We start from the raw sequence: 19,694 nt of genomic DNA, 5'->3' as shown, positions 1-19,694 counted from the left end.
CTTGCTGGCACAGGGGTGTGCTCATGCTGATGAGCATGCTGGAGGTTGTGGGCCAAAGGGCTTTCCCACTGCCTGGAATGCTGCATGGGCTGTTTGTGCTGCAGCCTGTGAGCCCCAGGTGACCGGTGAGGCCAGACTGAGGCTTTCCTCTTCATCAGAAAAGACTTTCAGACAAGCAGAGACTCCAGATCTTTCCATGGGTAGAATTCTGTTTCGAAATGAAGAGGAGGGACCTCTGAAAGAGCCATCACCTATCATAGGCCTCCAGCTCTCAAGTGACCCAAGACAACAAAAGGTGCCGGCTGGCAACACCAAATGCAAATACACAGGAATGACCAAGTTTACAGAGGTGTAATGTCATTGTCTTGGTCTGTAGCAGCAGTTAAAAAAGCAAACAGATGATACGCTGAGCTTAAGTGATCACAGTGCCACGATTCCTCCACTACCATGATGCCAAATAACAGTAATTAATTTAGATTGTTTGTTGCAATAATGGATAAGTGGTCCTCTGCACCTTTTTGGGTTGCAGTTATGGACTCAAATCTGGCCTTAAATTAGTTATTGCTCCCTGTACCTTTTCATAGTACCATCATCTGTGTTTCCAAGAACAAATATGCTGGAAAACAGGTCCCCAGCACAGATCATGGGACTGTCTATTGCTAAATTCTTTCCATTGCAAGCCTAACTGTATATACCTTACATTTATGTTCCTTTCTATTCCAAGAAGTAATTGCCCCTTAAAAAACAGTCATGGGATCAGGCCTTGAAGGTTTCATCAAAAAAGATGTTAAAAAATACATTACCTGACTGTATCACCCATTTCAAGCTGTTATCTTCTGTGAGATCATCTTCCTCTGTATAAAAATCATGTGACATCTCCTCTCCCATCCATGACTTACCCTCATGCATAATTTTTCCTCTTAATTGCATTTTTTTTCTCATGCCTGTAAGTCAAACTTGCTTGTTTGTAGATGATTACTAGTTAAACAAACAAAAACATTTACCAAGTGTGTTGTCTTCCATTTAATGGATATCAAAGCCACAGACAGTGACTTGTTACAGGTGTTTTATCTATTTCTTCTAAAAAGCATCTCCTCTTGACACTTTACTTAGACAGTTCTTCAGACTTGTTCCCATAAAGACAGCTGTGTTGTACAGCTTCTCCAAAGGAAACAAAGGATTAACCTAATTTTGGCATTGGGGGAGAGAGACTAGAGAGTGATTTTACATTAACTCAGTCTCCAACTGTTGAGCTATTTTTTCTTTTTATGCCATGATTGAATGTTAACCCATTGGCTTCCTGCTTAAGATGCATTTTGGTGAAAATAAGGCCCCTTCAATAACTTTTCTGTGTTTAACATGTCAAAATGACAACCAGTAACATTTCCTGCATTACCACTCAAGACTAAAGCAAGAAATCTCCTCTGATGTTTGTGCTGCCAAGAATTGTTTCAGAGCACACGTCTACGTCATTTGCTCAGGTCCAATGCCACGTGTCACCAACAGCACACCACCACATCACTTCTGCTCCCTCTCCCTCCTTGTAATAAAGTCCCAAAGCCAGTTTCTAGTTGACCTCAATTGGTTTATTTTAGTTTTACACTTTGTCCCTCACATACAGTTATTTAAGAGTCCTGTACTGTTAGATTTCTACAAAAATATCATTTCTTCAAAAACAGAAGAGGGAAAGATATACTTTAATATATAAAAGGAAAAAAAGCTAGATCTGACATTTCATTATATTCTTAAAAACATTCCAGTCTATTTACAGATGTGTAAAAAACAAAGAACATCTCCAGGTCTCTTGCTCCAGTGAGAATGTGCGCCTTGCAGGGGTTTCCTCTGTTCTCCTGATTCTAAAATATTTTCATTACGTGTCATATTCTTGCATTATTGCCTGGTAAGACAGCATGTATCATGTTTAAAAGGTTTGTTCCAAACCAACGGGAGCTTGAGCGAAGAGCATGAAGAGGGAGTCAGTAGTTAACTTCATAATATTAAGCTGCAGACATGAGATGGTGGAACAAGGAGAGCAGAAATGAAGAGCATTTTGAACATGCTTTGTTGCCTGGTAGGACCCATCATACGTTCTTCTTGGAAATGCACCAACTACCACTTTTGCAGCCACATTTGGGGGATGTTCTTAGGTACTAATTGTGTTCAGGAACCAAAAATTTTTGCTGTCATCTTTACACATCTTTATTGCAGTAAAAGTCCCTACTGCCCAGTGCCAAAGAGTAAATACATCCAAGCATTTTCCATGACCTTGCTAATGGACAAAGCATTTATTTTAGATACCACTTGAGTAGTCTTCATGTTACAACTTCCTGTCCCACAGAAGTGTGCAAAGAACACATCCTTTAAAAAAGTATTCAGATACAATTAGCACATAATTCTGTAATTAAAATTAGCCATTTGGAACCTTGAAATGACAGGGTACAGAAAGAAAGGTCAGTTATTAGGAATCTGAAAGGAATCACAGCACAGTTCTGGTTGCTGTTTCACACACAGGAGGATGAAATCTATTGGCAAATCAAAATGCCATGGATGAAAAAAACAAGCAACTTCAGCCTATTAGAAATGCTCAGAACCAGATTCCCAAGTAAATAAATTGAAGTCTAATTTAAAACTAATTTGGTTATTTCACAGTTCCACTGGTTTAAATTAAGGTTGAAATTCTTTAATAAGAAGTATGTCTAAGTACTTGTTGATATTGTAAATTCAATTTTCTAAGGCATTCCGTGCCAACTGTAAGACCCTACATGACTCTCAATGCTAACCTTTTTTTTTTTGTTTTCCAAATGGCCAACACAGGACTTGTATCAAATATTAAAATAGTGAATGCAAAAGGAAATAGCATTACATGTAACTGCTTTAAAACACACCATTTAGAATGGCATGGGGAAGAACCTTTTTATGCAGGCTCTGGAGTTAAGTTTCCACACGCTGAGCTTGAAGGGCTTCTCTCCTCTGCAGCATAATATGAATTCATAAAAAAGATGAGGAAACACCCACGTATGTGTATCCCCAGGTGGATATAACCCAGACAGATCCAGGCAGTGGAGCTAAGTGAACACAGCGCACGGCTGCACTCTGTACAAACACTGCTCCTCAACTGTGGAACAACATCACTCTCAACACCTGCACAACCTCACTGCTGGAAAGATAGAATTCCTGTATTACTGCATCACTGAAGATGGGGAATTTTTTTTGGGGGGGGGGAGGGAATCCCAGCTGCTGTTGCTGGAACAGTAAAAACACTCCTAAACATAAAGCAAAATGCATGATCCAATTCTGTGTAATTCTCATGGCAAAGTTTTTTACCTTTTTGGAGCAGCCAAGAAGCCCCTCAAGCGCACCAGAACTCATATTTACAGACTTGATAGGAAAAGATTGTGTACACACTCATTATCAAATCATCTCTCCTAGGCTGAAAATTTCATTTGTCAAGAAAACTACGAAAACAAAAATTGTGTACAAAAATATAAATATCTTTACAGTCTGTAGGCCCTTCACATCCAACAGCTGAACACCGAAGAGTATCTACAGGTTACTGAGTAAGCAGTAGCTGAGACGAATAAAAAATACATCTTGTGATTCAATACTGCCCTATTTCCCTGGTAATGAGCATTTTTGTTGACTTTTTTGCTATACACAGCTTGTGCAAATGCAGTGAGAAACCTCTGAGTACCTTTCCTGAATTCATAAAGAAATGGAAGGTTTGGAAAGATATACACATATTTTCATATATACAACATTCACATTTACACCTCGCTCATTTATGCTAGACTCAAACAGTCCTGAAAGCATCCTGTATTTTTATGAAGCAACACTTCCTATTAACATTCCTAGCCACAAAGTACATCTTGAAGAATGACAGGAGGAAAGAAAACAAGAACTGGGAAAACACTCAAGCTACTTCAGCTATGTATATAAAGATGTAGCAATAGGGTGCCCAAATTTCTTTCTACACTCTGCAATTTTTCCATCCAGATGCCCTAAGCATCAAAGGAGGGAGTACTTGGATATGGGTAGAAGACAAATGTGAGAAGGTTTTTAGTAGCTTTATTATAGTTAACATACTGTCCTACTTCTAATTACACTGGGAAATACAATTTTCTTCCCCACCTAGAGTTATAGATGTTTATTAAAATCTTCTGTGCATAAACTCCTAAAAGGAGTCTCTGCCAGAGAACTATCTAGCACCAGAGAACAAAAACTTTTCACTTCAGGCCTCTGCTCAGATTCACATTTTCCTTCCACTGCTCTAGGTAGCAATCTTTAGAGAAACTGCAAGCTCATTCCTCGTTTCTGCACATTCATGATATCCTGCAAACATTAAAACCAGCAAATATGAACATCCCATTTCTGCATAGTTAATTTGCCTGGCACAAAAACAAGTAATCCAGATTTTTTCCCCAACAAGACAGCTGCCTTCATACTAGGAAAAAAAAATAAAATGTATCTCTTTCAATAGCTTAGGTTTTTCAGTCCTTAGACAAACTATTTCTGTGAAGGACTCAATTTTAAAAGGATACCATGTGCCCGGCAATGGTTATCGATCACTTTTCTTGTTTTGTGAAGGGGAAGAACATCCATAATTAACAGTGAGGTAAAAATAGATCAACATGCTTAACATTTCATAGTATTTATTTCTCAATTTGGGGCCTGCCCTAAGAGGAGCAGAGTGCTGATGCCTTACAGAATATGAGTGTTGCAGACAAGGGAGGTTGCTGAACTGCAACACTGGTTCACACTGCTCCAGATCTCCCTTCCAGTCTCTGATAAAAAATATATGCATTTATTTGCCTGCTGAATTTGAAGGCAAGGTCCCAGTAGTACTCAATTTTGTAACCACAGGTGCTAATGGGGGCATCACTTTGTGGTCCTGTCCTTCTTGAACAGTTGGAGGTAATGAAGTTTTTCCCCCACTGGGTGCCAGTTTTGCAACTACAGGTGCCAGTAAGGGCATCACTTTATTGCTCTGCCCTTCTGAGTCCACTGGCAGACTTGCCACTTTTAAGCCAAGTGGTGCCAGCTTGGGCATGGGCCTCCACAAAGTGTCAGCATTACTAGCCTCTGGGTTAGTTTTCATCTGCAAAACTGGTGGTGTCACATTAGTGGGCTCAGCCAAGGTTGTTACAGTTTTGCCATTCCCACCGCTGATTATGGACAGATTGTGAAGTGGATCTTTCATTTCAGTACCTATTACTATCTTTAAAACATCTGCTTCAGATGAAGGTTCTCCAGAGTTCTTTTCCCCTTCAGTAAGGTCATCGTCTTCCAGGTGCAGCAGGAGAGGGCTTATAGAGCCACCACCCTCAGGAACTTCAGGAAGGTCCTTAAAACTGCCTCCAAAATGGCCAAACTGGAAGGAAGATCCATCCGCAGTGGTGAGATCACTGGCTGTTCCCCGACGAGATTCTGCATCTTCGTGAGAAAAACTGGAGTTGAGAGTGCTGGGCAGCTCTGACATAGCTGAAGCATCATCATTCAGCTGCTGGTTGAGGAAGGCAATCTCGTTCAGCAGTGAAGTGAGGGTTTCATCAGTGTCATCACTCTCCTCGATGCTGCTCAGTAACTCACTTGCATCCAGTTCTGCCTCCTCCATTGCAGATGCCACTTTCCTCAATTCCATTTCTAGCCTGGAATCTTTGATCTGTAGCTTGTGGAATGGCAATTCTTTAGGTTTTAATCTTTCCCCTCCTGTATCACCATCTTTCCTCCTGGCTTGGCTTCCTACAAACTCACCAATGCAGAGCTTTTTGCTAAAGGACTCTGGAGGCTCCTTTGTACTTGATACATTCCGGAGCTGTGGAACGCCATCTTTGTTTTCAAAGAAAACTTTTGTTGGACCTGTGGTATTCCTTCCATCTTCCCCACTGTCTCCAGGACATGGTTTGGCTTTTTCTTCTGAAAGGATGCTATCACTCTTCCTGCTTTCAAGGGGTGCTACAACCAAAGACTTCTCAGAAGCCTGAGCACCTGCCGCTGTTGTTGCTGTATTAGAATTTTTGTTTTTGTTCAGGTTTACACTTGTGCTTCCCTCAGCAGCCAATGATGTTACATTAACAATCTTTGGCATCATAAATGAATCTTCGCTTTCTGCAAATGCAAACAAAGCAGCATCATCAGGATCCATGCTAACTGCAAGACAATTCCTAATTAAAATATAATTTGCTCCCTGTCAGGTCTTCCTCAAGTATGCTGATATTCACAATTTAAACTTTTGGTCAAGTGACGCCTTAAAACACTAATAATTCAACTTTCAACTTGTAGAGCAAGAACAAGCTCTACATCCATGATCCTAGAACCACTTGCCTAGTCCCTTCCTTCAGCAGGCTGGCATGAATGCAAGTAATTGTCATATTTACAACTCTGATGGTGATGCTCAAGGAAAACAGAATGACAGTTTTCTCCCTGTTTTTTCATCCTTAATTTTATGCTCACACTTTGCAGTACTGGTTTTGTGCACAATGCCACAGAGGCATTTCAGGGACTATGCAATTACTTACTTTTTTGCCTCCAAGCCGTTTCCTATTTATAGAACTCAAGAGTTTTTCCCAGCCCAAAATATGAAGTGAACCTTCCTTCTTCATTATGACCAAATGACAACAATGAAGCAGAAAGTGAGTGGCTTGCTTTTAACACAAGAGATGGCAAGCAGCACACTACTGGAAGAAACCACCCCACAACTCAGACCCCATGTATAGCACTCAGTCTTGAAAAACATTTCTTCAACATGCAGCAGAGCTGACAGGGTATGGGAAGAGGCTATGCCAGAGGAAGAGCACGGATGTAATAGGCAAAGATTTTCAACAGCCCCACCACCACTTTGTACTGCAGCTTCCCAAGAAAGGCGCATCATGCCACAGACACATTCCAGTCCTTACTCTGATTTTGCTGAGGGCAAGGAGGCTTAGTGAGGCAAGGGGAAGTTAAAAAGCTCTTGTCTATAATGCCCTAGAGGTCCCTCTCAACTGTTCAAAACATGTAGTACTGATTTTCTTTGAATACCCAGAAAATAATACCTATCATAACTTCCTTGTGAGAAAGCAGTTTACCTTTGTTTTTGCAAGAATAATGCTCCCTGTGTGCATGCAAAAACATCCATACAAACCAAAGAGCCTACCTGAAGAGGGCTCTGTAGTGGATACTACTGTTGAGGGCACTGGGTTTCCAGGAACAATTGACAGTGTAATGGGAATGGTAGAGTTAGTAAGGATTCCTTTTACTTGGACAGGAACTGTTGATCCTGGCAGTCGAATCATCACAGACGCGATACCTTATCCAACACAAGGGGAAGGGGGGAGAGGTGGAAACAAGGACCTTTCAGATACTCGGTTAAGCCTGGAAAATAAGAGCCTTGCACTTCTAGGCAAGATTTTACACCGTAATACCAACTGCAAGTGGTAAAATATAGAAATATAAACTGACTAGGTGATCAAGAAATCTTCCCTAAGTTTCCCTTATTTGGGAATAGCAAAAACTTAACAGATTTTACTTAACTGATGATAAAACTGATAATTTGAGTTAATTATATCAGATTTCTCTTACCAGAGCGAGGTTCTACCTCTGTCACTTACATTGTAAAAAAAACCAACAAAAAAGCACCCACAAAATTCAAGTAAAAATTAAGTAACATGTTACTTTGTGAGCTGCTATGCACATCTATGAACAGCATTATACTGATTTTCATTAGCATGTTGTCACATGATCATACCTGGCTGTGCTGTCACGGCAGGACTGACAGCTTGAGGCTTTAATTCAGGTTGCAAAAGTGTGGAAGGAACAGCTGCGACCTGCCCCGGTACCAGTGGGCTCTTCAGTGTAAGCACCTGCCCCTGTGGAGTCATCACGAGGCTCGCAGCAGTTAATGCAAGAGAGGATGAGGTGTCCTCTGTAAAAAAGAAGCTTGTAAATATCAGTGATTTATTCTGGCATAGCACCCTCGATGGCAAATGATATCCTGCAATCTGCTGTCAAATATGTTTGTGGAAGGAACTCCAGCTGGAAGGTTTACAAGCCCTAGATTAGAAAGCTGCTGCAGAAGCTATACAGAAGCTCCAGGAACCTCACCTATGCAGCTAGAGTGAAGTGTGTACAATCTCTGTGCAGCGTTAACAATTCTAACTCTCCAGAGTGGCATCCTGATCAAATTTCACAGCAGGCTTGCTGAAATTATAAAGGGGACTTTTTCAGTCCAAAGAAAAGAAGGAAGTTCTCTCACCACATCCAAATTCTGATGCCAAACTTCCCCAGGACTATGCAAAAATGAGGCCTGAGAAACCATAAGGATCAGTTGTTTATAAAAGCCCAAGACCTCCACATGTAAGATCTATTTATTATTACCAAAATAAGAAACATAACCAGATGGTTACAGAGTATTACAGCAATACCACCCTGAGAGTTTGGATTTCTGCTATTCTTTTGTTCCTTCCTACCCCTACGGTGCAAAAGTCTCCCTAAATGCCAAATATTTCTCCACAGGTTCTCAGCTCCAAAAAGAAATTCTTCCACCACCCTTAGAGCTACCTTGTTTGGGAGCCATGTTTTTTAAAAACTGAATCTATTCTAGCAACTCTAGTATTCCGGGGACTGAGCTTCAGGTTTTGAGTCAGCAGAAGAACCACCTTTGAATCTCAGAAATTACTGCAAAATTGCAGTGAAATTTCACAAAACCAAAGAACAAACTAACAGGAATTTACTTCCCATCACTCTGAAACTCACAAATCACATTCACCTGAAGACCTCAGTAGTGCTGGTCTCATCCTTTCTCAAAACAAGTGGTTTCCACACCAACTGGAGAGACACTTCCAGGTCCTATACTCAATTGTGCTTCAAGAATAAAGCTGCCTGCACAAGCAAGCTATCTTAGCATCCCATGGGGTGATGCTTCAATGTCTGTTTCCCCTTTATGTAACACGTGTCACTTTCAGCCTACCTGTGGCACGGACGCCTTTTCTGGCAAGTATCAACGGCTTGCCTCTTCTGTTGGTCATGGCCACTTGGACTGGCTCTCCAGAGGGAGCAGAAGCCTCTTCTTGCTTTTTGCTAGCAGTTGAGGTTACAGCAGATTCCTCAGGCTCAGCTTCTTTCTTCTTTTTTTGTTCTTCTACTGCTTTTTGTTTGGCATAAATATATTCTAACTTCTTAAGGACAACCTCTTCTGTTTTGCCTACAGAAAAATTATCAGAGAATCAAGCCAATCTTCAAACTAAAAAGCTAAAGACAGAACTAAGAATCTATCAAGCTGACACCATTCAACTACTCTACAACAGATCACCTCCCCTCACCAAGTAAACAGCATACTTAATAGCAGAGGGAACTAATTACCTATTTGTTTCAATATTACTTTTTTCCTCCAGAAACATCCATACATTTTGGAATTTATCTGCAACTTTGATAAGCAGAAATCATCTTGGACAAAAAGCAGCTCTTGCTGAACAAGTACCATTTGGAAATGACTACAGCCATGGTAAAAGCTTTTACCAGGTGCTAAAAGATCTCTCCTGATGATAAATGTGCGAGTACCAGACAAAATGTTACCTTTACTTTGTATAAAATTTCTTGGACTAATGGACTCTGTTACTGAAAACACTTTTAGAAGCAAATTCACATACAGTTTAACATTGACACAAAAACTGTAAGCTTGAACAAACACAGGGATGTTTTTAAAGTAATTTGTTTTCTGCAGATGCACACAATTCAATATGATCGAAGTTGAAGTAACTATACTGGCTTGTTTCCTGCTTGGTATTTATGTTTTAACACCATGGTCTATCTTTAATTAAGTGTATATTTACCTCTTCTGAGAGAGGACCTTTTTCCTCATCAGGTTTGAGGTACTTCACTAGGAATGCAAAAGTTCAGCAAATTACTTTGTGAAATTGTTTGTTTTCATCCCTTGCCCAAAAGGCCTATCAAACATTTCTGATTAACAACAGGGTTCAGTAAAACACTTTTGCTTTTTCTATTTATTTTTTTTACCAAGTACATCAAATATACATAAAGTGATTCACATAAATACACAAGATCTAGGTATCTTTGATCTCTACTTTAGAGGTAGTCTCCTATTTTTATTCCCAGACAGTAAGACGACTACAAGAATAATTCAGTGTTTTGTTGACACACATTTTGGCACTGGCTAAACACGTGTCACAGCTTTCCAACACCTCCAAACGAGAAGGAAAGACACAATAAATGCAACATGGCTTTTATGTCTTGAAATGCCTAGATGAGAAGCAGCTTAGAACATACTGCAATTTTGTTCTATGGACAAGCTGCCTTCTAGACACTACTAGCACTAGTTTTCAGAAAAGCAGCACATGGGTAGTTATTCGCAAATTCAACCAAAGGAGTCAGAGGTTTTGGTACTGATCAAAGACCGCTGTGTATACTGAACAAAAGAGCTGTTTCAGGAAGTGACCAGTGACAGAATGAAGAGATTATTTTTTTTTTCCACCTACTAAAGCATACCTAATGCACAGGAACACAAGCTTGTGGCTTGGAGCGCAGAGATGGTTTAGGCATAATGGAAAACAAAAGCAGTTCTTACCACCGTGATGAGTGTATTGCTAAGTGAGAGCTTAGCAGGACTCTGGCACTGAGACTCTACATTTTATACAAACTAATGACTCACCTGGATCCACAGAAGATTACTCCACTAACTCCCACTCTTAAAGGCCTTTCATTTCATTATTGCAGCTAGTCTGTATCCAAAAACAGTCTCACCTGAAAGTGTGGATACTTTCCGAATCAAAACATCTTGTTTGCGCGTCAGTAAGTTCTTATGTCCAATAAGTTTATCTGCCTGATCAGTCAGTCCTTGAATTTCTTCATAAGCCTGGAAAGTGTCAGGGAACTGATTTATAAACCAACAAAATACAAAATTATACATTCCTTCCCAGAAACCTTTCTATAATTTTAGACATTTTCATCATCTTGAGAACCTACAACTCAGGGAATGCATGTGAAATATTGTGTAATGCCACCCTTTCCGAAAAACAAACTGAAAAGCCATAAACATCTCATTCATCCTTCCTCCAAAGTTCAGCTATTTTAAAGAAAAACAGAATAAACCCATAAACTTTTATCCCACAATTTCACGATACAGCTGATAAGCATCATTATGTATCTACAACTTCCATTTCATTTCCTGTTACATCTTTACAATGAACTTTTTCATGTCACTATAATGTGTAATGAAATGCTGCCTTCTTCTGGATTAAAAAAAAAAAAGCCTTCAATGTATTTCAAAACTGCCGGATATACACAGCAAGCTACTAAGGAATTAATGCATAACCTTCCATGGTTAAATTCACAAAGAATACAAATAAGCAAAGAGCCAATCTGAAAACATGTATACGTGACATGAAGATTAAGCTTTTAGGAATACAGTATTTCACATATTGTTTTATTCTAGAGTCCTGCAAAGGTGACAGAACTTCTCTATTCACAATATCACTCACAGAGTTCATATCAGCTTCATTACTCTCTCCAGACTAATGATTCTCCTCCTCACTTAAGCTTCAAAATACTTACTTGCTTCAGAATGTAGCTTTTGGAGACCTTAGGAAGGTTGTGTAAGCCCAGAGCTCTCTTCAACTTTTCAAAGAGCCCTCTCATTTGACTACGTCGCCGGCGTTCATTTGCTGTGTGTGTCTGGCGGTAATGAGCAAAGGCTTCTGCTTCAGTCCTCAGCTTTCTGCCCCTGAATCGACGTTTATTCTGGAGAAGTAACCATATTGACAAGTTTAAATAAAAAAGGTAATGTTCAAAGGCATGCCTGATTTACAAGGTTTCTACAGACACCTGAAGATTTCATGTCATGCTATTCTGCTATTCCGTCTTCAGAAAAGTTCAGTGTCAGAAACACAGAAGTAAGAATGAAATGCTGACCAATAAGAAATGGCTGACATAATCACATCAACCCTAAAGGAAAAGATTATGATCAGTCCCTTCTACTCAGAAGCTTTTACATTTTGCAATACAAAGCTATTTAGGTAAACCACAGGATTACAACAAAATCACACATTTGAGCCTTTTTGTTGTTGTTTCCTTGTCAATAGTGTCTACTAATGAATGAAACAATCACATCAAATGCAGAACACTTTTGATTTTTCCCTAAACTAGTTTGATTTCTATTTTGTTTCATGGATACATACAGGTTGGGGCCGAAAGAGATTGTAGGTAAGAATGTGAAAGGCGGCACTGAAACTTAGCACCCCAAACATCTACCAAGAGACAGGAAGTGAGGAAGAGAGGCTTTGATTTTGAATTTGCTTAAGTTTCCAAAAGGTTGACAGGCAATAAGTATAATTACTAATCTCTGGAGGTGTGCAGGTTATTTTATGATTATTCTTACAGGCTTTGTGCAATAATGCTACTTATTTAATGATGAAGTAATACTTTAGAAGTAGCATTTATGAGTTTTAATATAATTTTAGGTCTGCTCCAAACCCCAGGAAATCAGCAGAAAGACTCCTCAGGTCCAGTGATAATACTTCTGAGCCTGCTGGCCTTAGAAGGAATCTGAAGACTCTCCTGAAACCTGGCTCTTGACACCCATTTTGATGTCACTGGCAGACTAAGCACAGTAAGGCTGCAACTGCATCTCCTCTCATGTTGGACAATAGGTTCCTTTTGAGGAAGGGTCTCATGCCACAAATTCAAGGGCAGAGAGAAGAATATATGGAGAAGGTATGGCAGGCAGAGCATCCTGGAGCCCATCTCGGGCAAAAGCATACATACACACCAGTCTGCACTCGTGTACAGAACATACACCAGGCTCACACACCACCTCAAAGTCCCACCCCACTTGGTAGCTCTAGACCTGACACTAAGTACATCACAGATAGTTATGACAGACAGTTAGTGAAACTGGCTTCAAAGCCAGCCTAAAATACAGCATAAGCTTCAGAAGGATTGCAGTGAGGTTTGGTTCAAAAGGATTCTGCGTTACCTAAGTACCTATTATTTAAACTACTATTTTCAGAAATCCTTCACTCAGTGCTGTGCCTAAATAATTCTTCATTCTGTCATCTTTCACACACAAAAACACTTCTCAATTGTTCATTATTTTATGTGGACTGTAAAAATTATTTATGCCAAGAATACAAAATCCAAGCAAACGTACTAATAAATAAAAGGTAGATATTCCTCCCATACAGAGCTGAATCTGAAACCCACTGATGCCAGCAGCAGCCCTTTTTCTTTAATGATACTTGGACTGAGCCCCTTCCCTTCATAAACTTCTCTGGTTTCCTGTATTTTAAGCATGAAGTGGAAGGTAGAGAAATCACAGTAAGAACTGCACTTGGGATGAAAGTTTATCTTTAAAATGGAGGTGTGATACCAAAAGGAAAGAGGAGAGCAAACATATACCTTTGGAGATTTTTCTGAATATTTTTCATCCGAAGAATTAGGAGCATGGTATCTGGAAGAAAGGTAAAAAGTTTTTCCCAACACTACTCATCTCATGCACTCTGTCCTCATTAACTACATTCCAATAGCCAAGAATTGCTCACTCTAATCCCTTAAAATTACCTCTTCCTTGTATAACTAAATGAAATAAAAATACTATTGAGCTTTCTTCAGTGCCATCATCCTGGAAAAAAATGTGCCATTCTGAAAGCTGTAAAATTATCCCATCGTGCAAAAGGCAAACTATTTCAGTATATGTCAAAGAGAATAAATTCAGCCCACGACTGTCAGCTGCAGGAAGTTTTTGGTTTTTTAGCTATATTTTCGTTCTTTTTTAAAAAAAGAGATTCAGTACAGATAGCACATTAATCCCTCCCCCACCAAGAACAACCAAAATCCTCATTTTTACTGCTATCCTAATATATAATAATGGCTTCCTTATATCTCAGGAGTGTCAAGAAAACAGAAAACAATATAAATTTGAAGGAATTATTTTTTTACAAAACATGACATCTGTTTTTCTCTCTCTCACTGAAAAGATCTTCACAATTTATAGAAAAGTACCGTCTAAGGATATAAGTTGAGCTGTACCTTTAAAGGAAAGTTTGGTGCAACAGGGAAACAGTCATGACTGTATTTTTACTTCGCATCTTATCATTATAAATACAAGTGCAGCAACAGTAACAAAACCAAACAAACAAAACTAGAACAACAAAAAAAGCCAAGATAGCCAACCATGGCAGACTATATGTAAATAAGAAAATACTTTCTTTCCTGGGGCAATGGTCCCAAAGACCAAACTTTCAATTACAGAATTAGAGATTAAGCCAATGACTGCTCCTGCCTAAAAATAACAAGTCTACCAGTGAGAATAAACAAAGCTTTCAAAATCACATTAAAAACAAGATGACCCTGCTCATATCCATTTTGCAAGAACAGCAGCAATTCACTCATCATAATTTTACATTAGAAGATACTCATCCCCATGAACAAATTAACTAGGGGGAGAAGGGGGCATGAAAAAAGGCTAAGACACTTTGAATCTACTCTTAGTTCCAACAGCCCCATCCTCACAGACACTGGGAAGGCCCAGTGCTCAGGAAGACCTGACACAAGCCTTGCTTTATCTTACCATCACTTTAAACCTGTAGTTTAATGGGTTCATTCAACGCCAGCTCATCAATAAAATACAAAGCTGTAGTGCTCTCCAAGGATGCTTACTTCTGTTTGGAAGGTTGGATATTAGCAGCTGTGGCCTTCAGACGGGCAATGTTAATCTTCTCTGAAAGCTCCTCCACGGTCTCAACGTCCACCTGCTCGTCATCCTCACTGTATTCACACACATCCTGGAACAGTTTTTATTTTGTTTTGTTTTGTTTCTTAAAATGAGTATCTACTCAGCAGTAGAGCTCAGGCCAAAACAGTTTCACTTCAGTCTCAAAAGAGATTACATTAGAATATTAACAACCATTAAAGAATCAACATCTCCAGCTACGCTGGCCCATAAACAGTGCTAAGCAGGTGGTTAACTGTCACCTTAAGAATTCCTTTCACTACCAACTCTGCAAAATTCATTTTGGGAAGGGCAAAAGCCATCTCTGTCATTTATGCTTTCACTACAAGCAAGATAAAAAGCTTCCACAGGGTGGAGTTTTCCTGCCTCCAATTAAAAATAAGACCAAACTGCCTTTACAACCTTTACTCTTGCTAACTAACATTCTTTTAACACAAGCTGAGACACTCATCACCTTGGTAATGGTCTCATACCTAAGATAGCTACAGTCAGATCATCATACAGCCAGGCTTCTTTGGGTCACACAGTAAACTGCTTTCACGATAAAGAGTATGATTTTGGCGCTTTCCAAAATGCTGTGCAATTATTATTTAAATACTTATGACATTCTGAAGAGTATGATATGCAAAATTAAGAACAATGAAGTCAATACTGCAATGAGAACCAGTGTGGGGAAATGTACCAAAAAAGGAACAGTAATAGCTACTACAGGTAAGCACCAATCACCCTGACTCTCACAGAAGTTTTCTAGGGTTTTTAATGGCTATTTCTTGAGTAACTAAAACCAGTCCCTATTCCACGTTAGTAGTGAAAGAGCTATCATTAGTAAACATCTAGTCATTTCCACTAAACAAAAGTATTAGTGGACATGTTTGTACACTGTGCTTCTATGTTTCCACTAGCTTAAAGAAACAAATAAACATCCTCTAGCAGTCTGTTGATATGATCTGACTTCATCCAGTCAAGGCTAACAATACCACTGCAGCCTGTCTTTTAAGTGCTAGACTGATAAAAGAGTACATGCCAGTGAAAAATAACAGACTTCCATATTTAGGTTTAAAACTAAATTCTCCATTAGGCACTGATATGCTAATTTAGCTTGCAGGCATCAGAGACTAACAAACCAAGACTTCTAAACAGGTCTTTTGAATCCCTGAAATCTGACTCCTCAGGTTTACTGCTCTGGAACCAACGCTATATTACTCAGGTTTGTATAAGCTGGTGGGGAAGATATACCCTTACATGGCTTACCAGACTACATTAGTCAAAACCTGCATACCAAGTTTCTTCCAAAACAAACATTTCTTATAATCCCTGGTAATTATTTTTTTCATTTAATCAGCCTTTTGCAGGGCAAAAGAAACTCATCTTTAAAACATCAAACCTGATGACGAGCTACTCTGTGACCTCAACATTAACCTGTTGGCTTGCAAACACGTTCTTCAGACTACCTTGTTCGGAAGCTTTATCAGGCATCAGGCACAAATTAACTGTGGTTCTCAAAACCTGTTGCTAACTCTGCTGAAGTTATTGAAGGATACAGGAGTTATCCAACTGTCACTGTCCATCTCAAGATAAGATAGCAACAGCCCAGTTTTCAGCTTGACGGAACTTTCAGAAATGACATCTGCCTTCAGTTTCCTCACCTTCCTGCAGCTGAGATGCTACCATCTTGCCTGAGAATAGCAAGCTGGAATATTAACTGATTAGTCAGTTTTCCTGAAAGTTAAATAGATTGTCTGTAAGCCAGAGTTGCTGAGACTTAGTTGAGTTACTCTGGATACGGTTGTGAGGAATCTCACATGGTTTTCAACTGCAAGGACTACATTAACACAAAAGGGCTAAAAGAATGCCATGTTCCTACCTAGAAAGGTTGGACCAGATGATCCTTGGGGTCCCTTCCAACCTGGCACTCTGATTCTAAGAATGATATACTTTCAAATTCCTTAAGACACTAACATCACCTCTCCTATTATTAATTAGTTTTTTCTTCAATTCTTCTCCAGTTCAACCTCTCTTTCCACTTGTATCTCATCCCAAGAAACTGCTACCTTATTTCTTATGTCCTTTCAACTGACTCACAAAACCACAACCTTGGAAATGCACTGTTTTCTTATGTCACATACTGATATATAAAAAGTACATCAAGAAGTTACATGTAGAATTATTTTCTTTTCATTTTGGGGTGAAATTTGATGGAAATTCTATGAGCACTGCCATCTAAATACATCTTAACTGTACCAAACACAATGTCTTACCCTTATTCTGTGACTTCCAGAGCAATTTGTTACCTATCAAATATGGAATGGCAGCTTTCAAGGACTACTTAAACTTACTACTAAATTTCAAGAGGAATTTATGGAGTGATTAAAACATTCCTTGGAGAAATAAATGTTAAATAAGAGCTACCAAAACTAAGTAGAAGGAAACAAAATAACAGAAATACTAGATTGGCTACTACATTTTATGACCATAAGTCATACTACAGGGAACCAAGCTGCTTGAGTAAATACTGGAGGAAGACAACATGAAATGACTCCATTACAGCTTGCTCAGTGTAACTCCCATTATCTGAAAAACTGACAATTTCTAAAAGGCCACTACATTGCTGCTTATAAAAAAGCATGCAACTAAGAATAAATAAGACTTTCCACTTAGAACCCCAATCAAGACTTTCTAAAGAAACTGAAGTCCTGAACACAAATATCCTACTGTGTTTTTCAAATCCACGGGTTGTGACATGTTAGTTGGCCAATCAAAAAAAAAAAAAAATCAAAATCCCTTCATAAATAGTGAAATGCTTACCACTTTTTCAACATCTATTTCCTCTTCACTTAGGAAGTCAGAAGCACCATCCAGCAACTCATCAGCAGAATCATCAGTTTTTTCATCCTCTTCATCCTCTTCCTCATCATCATCCTCCTCTTCTTCCTCTTCCACATCATCAGTATTTACATCAATAGTGGGCATGTTACCCTTTTTGTGATGCCCGGCTTCCTGTGCCCTCTGTTCTGGTGTCAGGAGGTCACTTTTCTCAAATGTATCAGCTTTGTTATCCTCATAATTTTGATTTTCTAAAGCAGGCACAATGCTAGATATTTTGCTCCAAGAACTGTTGATATGTGTTACGAGATCATGACCTGTTTTCATTTCTTCCTGAGAATCAAAAGCATCTTGTTCTTTGTTGTTACTGCCTTCCTGTCTAGCTGTGTTTGCTTTGCCTTCCTGACTATTGACTGTATGGTCTTCTCCTGAAGCATTATCCCGCTCTTCTGCAGGACTGATTTCAGACTCACTTCCTTTTTTTTCTCTCATATTTTCTACTTCTGTAGAGTCCTTGTGCTCCTTCCTTTCCTCATCTGGCTGCATGGCATCACCCTGATATTCTTGTTTGTACTGAGACAGTTCAGTCCCTCCCTGTTCCTTGTTCTCCAGCTGTGTATCTTGCTCTTGTTCACTCTGTGGCTGCCAAAAACTTCCCATATCCTCCTCCTTTATCTGTCTCTGTACATCTTCCTCCTCCTCTTCCTCCTTTATCTGTGTCTGTACATCTTCCTCCTCCTCTTTTACAGGTCTCTCTTCCTGCTCAGCATGTATTTGCTCCTCTCCATGAGTCTTCAGCTGCGTAGTCTCTTGATTCTTGAGACTCTGTAGATGTGCATGATCCACAGGAGCAACTAGAGACTGATCTGATGACTCACAAACAGTTTCAGACTTAGTTGAAACAGTCTCCACTGCAGTTTCAGAATGGCAAGTATCCTCTTTCTCCTCAGGGGCCCCTTTTCCTTCCTCATCATTTGGCTTCTCACTGATATACGAATGGTCAGATGATATGACATCTGTGGAAACATCATGTAGAGAAGAATTATCATCACAAGAACTCTCTAGCACCTTGGAGTCCTTCTCCACCACCTCTAATATAGCAGAATTTCTATCAGGTGCAACTGTGCCAGATGCTGACTCTTCGACATTATTTGACTGGTTAATTGGCAATTCATTCTCTTCTTGTTTGCTATCTGACACCGTGACCTCAGACTCTGTAACTTCAGTGTTATCTGAGTGTGAAGATTTCCCACTCTCCTTCTGCTGAGCAGCACCAGAGTCCTCTTTCTTGCATATTTTCCTGTAATTCTTCTTCATCTGAAGGGATGCAAAATGGTGAAGAATGGAGTTCGGCACAGTCTTCTGTCCTGGGAGCTGAAGTAAAGCAAAACTACCAGATTGTAAAGGTATGAGATTAGCAGTGGTACCTGGCAGACCACCTGAGCTGCAGGTTACTTTAGACTCAGCAGCTGTTTGATTTGTCACAGTGCTAGCAGCAGGAGGAGAGATCCTGAGAGTCAGAGTGCCTGCCTGTGACACAAAACTTGTTACTGAAGGAAGAAGAGAAGATGCTTGAGTGGTTAGGTTAGATGTAGGGGATAACTTGGGTACTGCAGTTTGCCCAGCTGAATTGGTGGCAGAAGTGGAAGACACAGAGGAAGTAGGAGACACAGGTGACTCAGGAGGCTTAGAAGGTGCAGGCAACCGAATTCCTACAACAGACCCTGAAAGGAAAGGAAAACATTAACTAAAACTTCCTGAAAGCTATTTTTTTCTTTTAGTTTTAGTATGTTATGCTGTACAAAAAGAAGACAGCATTCAAGGATCACAATGTCATCATGTATTTGACAGTAAGTTCTCACTAAAAGAGCTGATACCACACAAAGACACATGAACTGCTGAATTATTATATGGAACACCCCAAAAAAATACATCGGGTGGCTACTCTAAAACCAACAGATTCTAATGGTAAGTTATAGCATTAAACTTTTTAATTAAAATAGGCAAAAAGACATTGCATTTAGTTGAAGTCCTCTGCATTTCACTATCTATATATTGGAAAAGAGGGAAATTTGGATTTTTCTTAAAGAAAAAAAAAGATACTATTTAATTTTAATATATTTTTTTTTCCTCAGAACAAGATTTCCATATA

The 19,694-nt window shown here is 39.4% G+C and overlaps 1 protein-coding gene across 9 annotated transcripts in view; it reads right to left on the bottom strand.

The window, feature by feature from the left end:
• Positions 1–1,564: 1,564 nt before the first annotated feature.
• The window catches only part of MGA (MAX dimerization protein MGA), a 56,617-nt gene continuing 38,487 nt past the window's right edge, over positions 1,565–19,694 (bottom strand). For 5 of the 9 annotated variants that reach the window (XM_051620555.1, XM_051620553.1, XM_051620556.1 and 2 more), the window contains 9 exons: positions 17,525–19,266; positions 14,647–14,771; positions 13,387–13,438; positions 11,545–11,730; positions 10,735–10,846; positions 8,945–9,178; positions 7,724–7,900; positions 7,133–7,285; positions 1,565–6,105 (listed from right to left, as the gene is read on the bottom strand). In XM_051620555.1, the coding sequence (XP_051476515.1) occupies positions 4,802–6,105; positions 7,133–7,285; positions 7,724–7,900; positions 8,945–9,178; positions 10,735–10,846; positions 11,545–11,730; positions 13,387–13,438; positions 14,647–14,771; positions 17,525–19,266 (4,085 nt within the window). In that variant the 3' untranslated portion in view covers positions 1,565–4,801. Of the gene's footprint in view, positions 6,106–7,132; positions 7,286–7,723; positions 7,901–8,944; positions 9,179–10,734; positions 10,847–11,544; positions 11,731–13,386; positions 13,439–14,646; positions 14,772–17,524; positions 19,267–19,694 lie in introns of those variants that run through there. The other 4 variants (XM_051620558.1, XM_051620557.1, XM_051620560.1 and 1 more) reach the window with 4 other exon arrangements.

This window comes from Apus apus, chromosome 5, assembly GCF_020740795.1.
Source record: "Apus apus isolate bApuApu2 chromosome 5, bApuApu2.pri.cur, whole genome shotgun sequence".
In the NCBI taxonomy this organism is placed as follows: domain Eukaryota; kingdom Metazoa; phylum Chordata; class Aves; order Apodiformes; family Apodidae; genus Apus; species Apus apus.
This window is presented reverse-complemented; position numbering and strand designations above follow the sequence as displayed.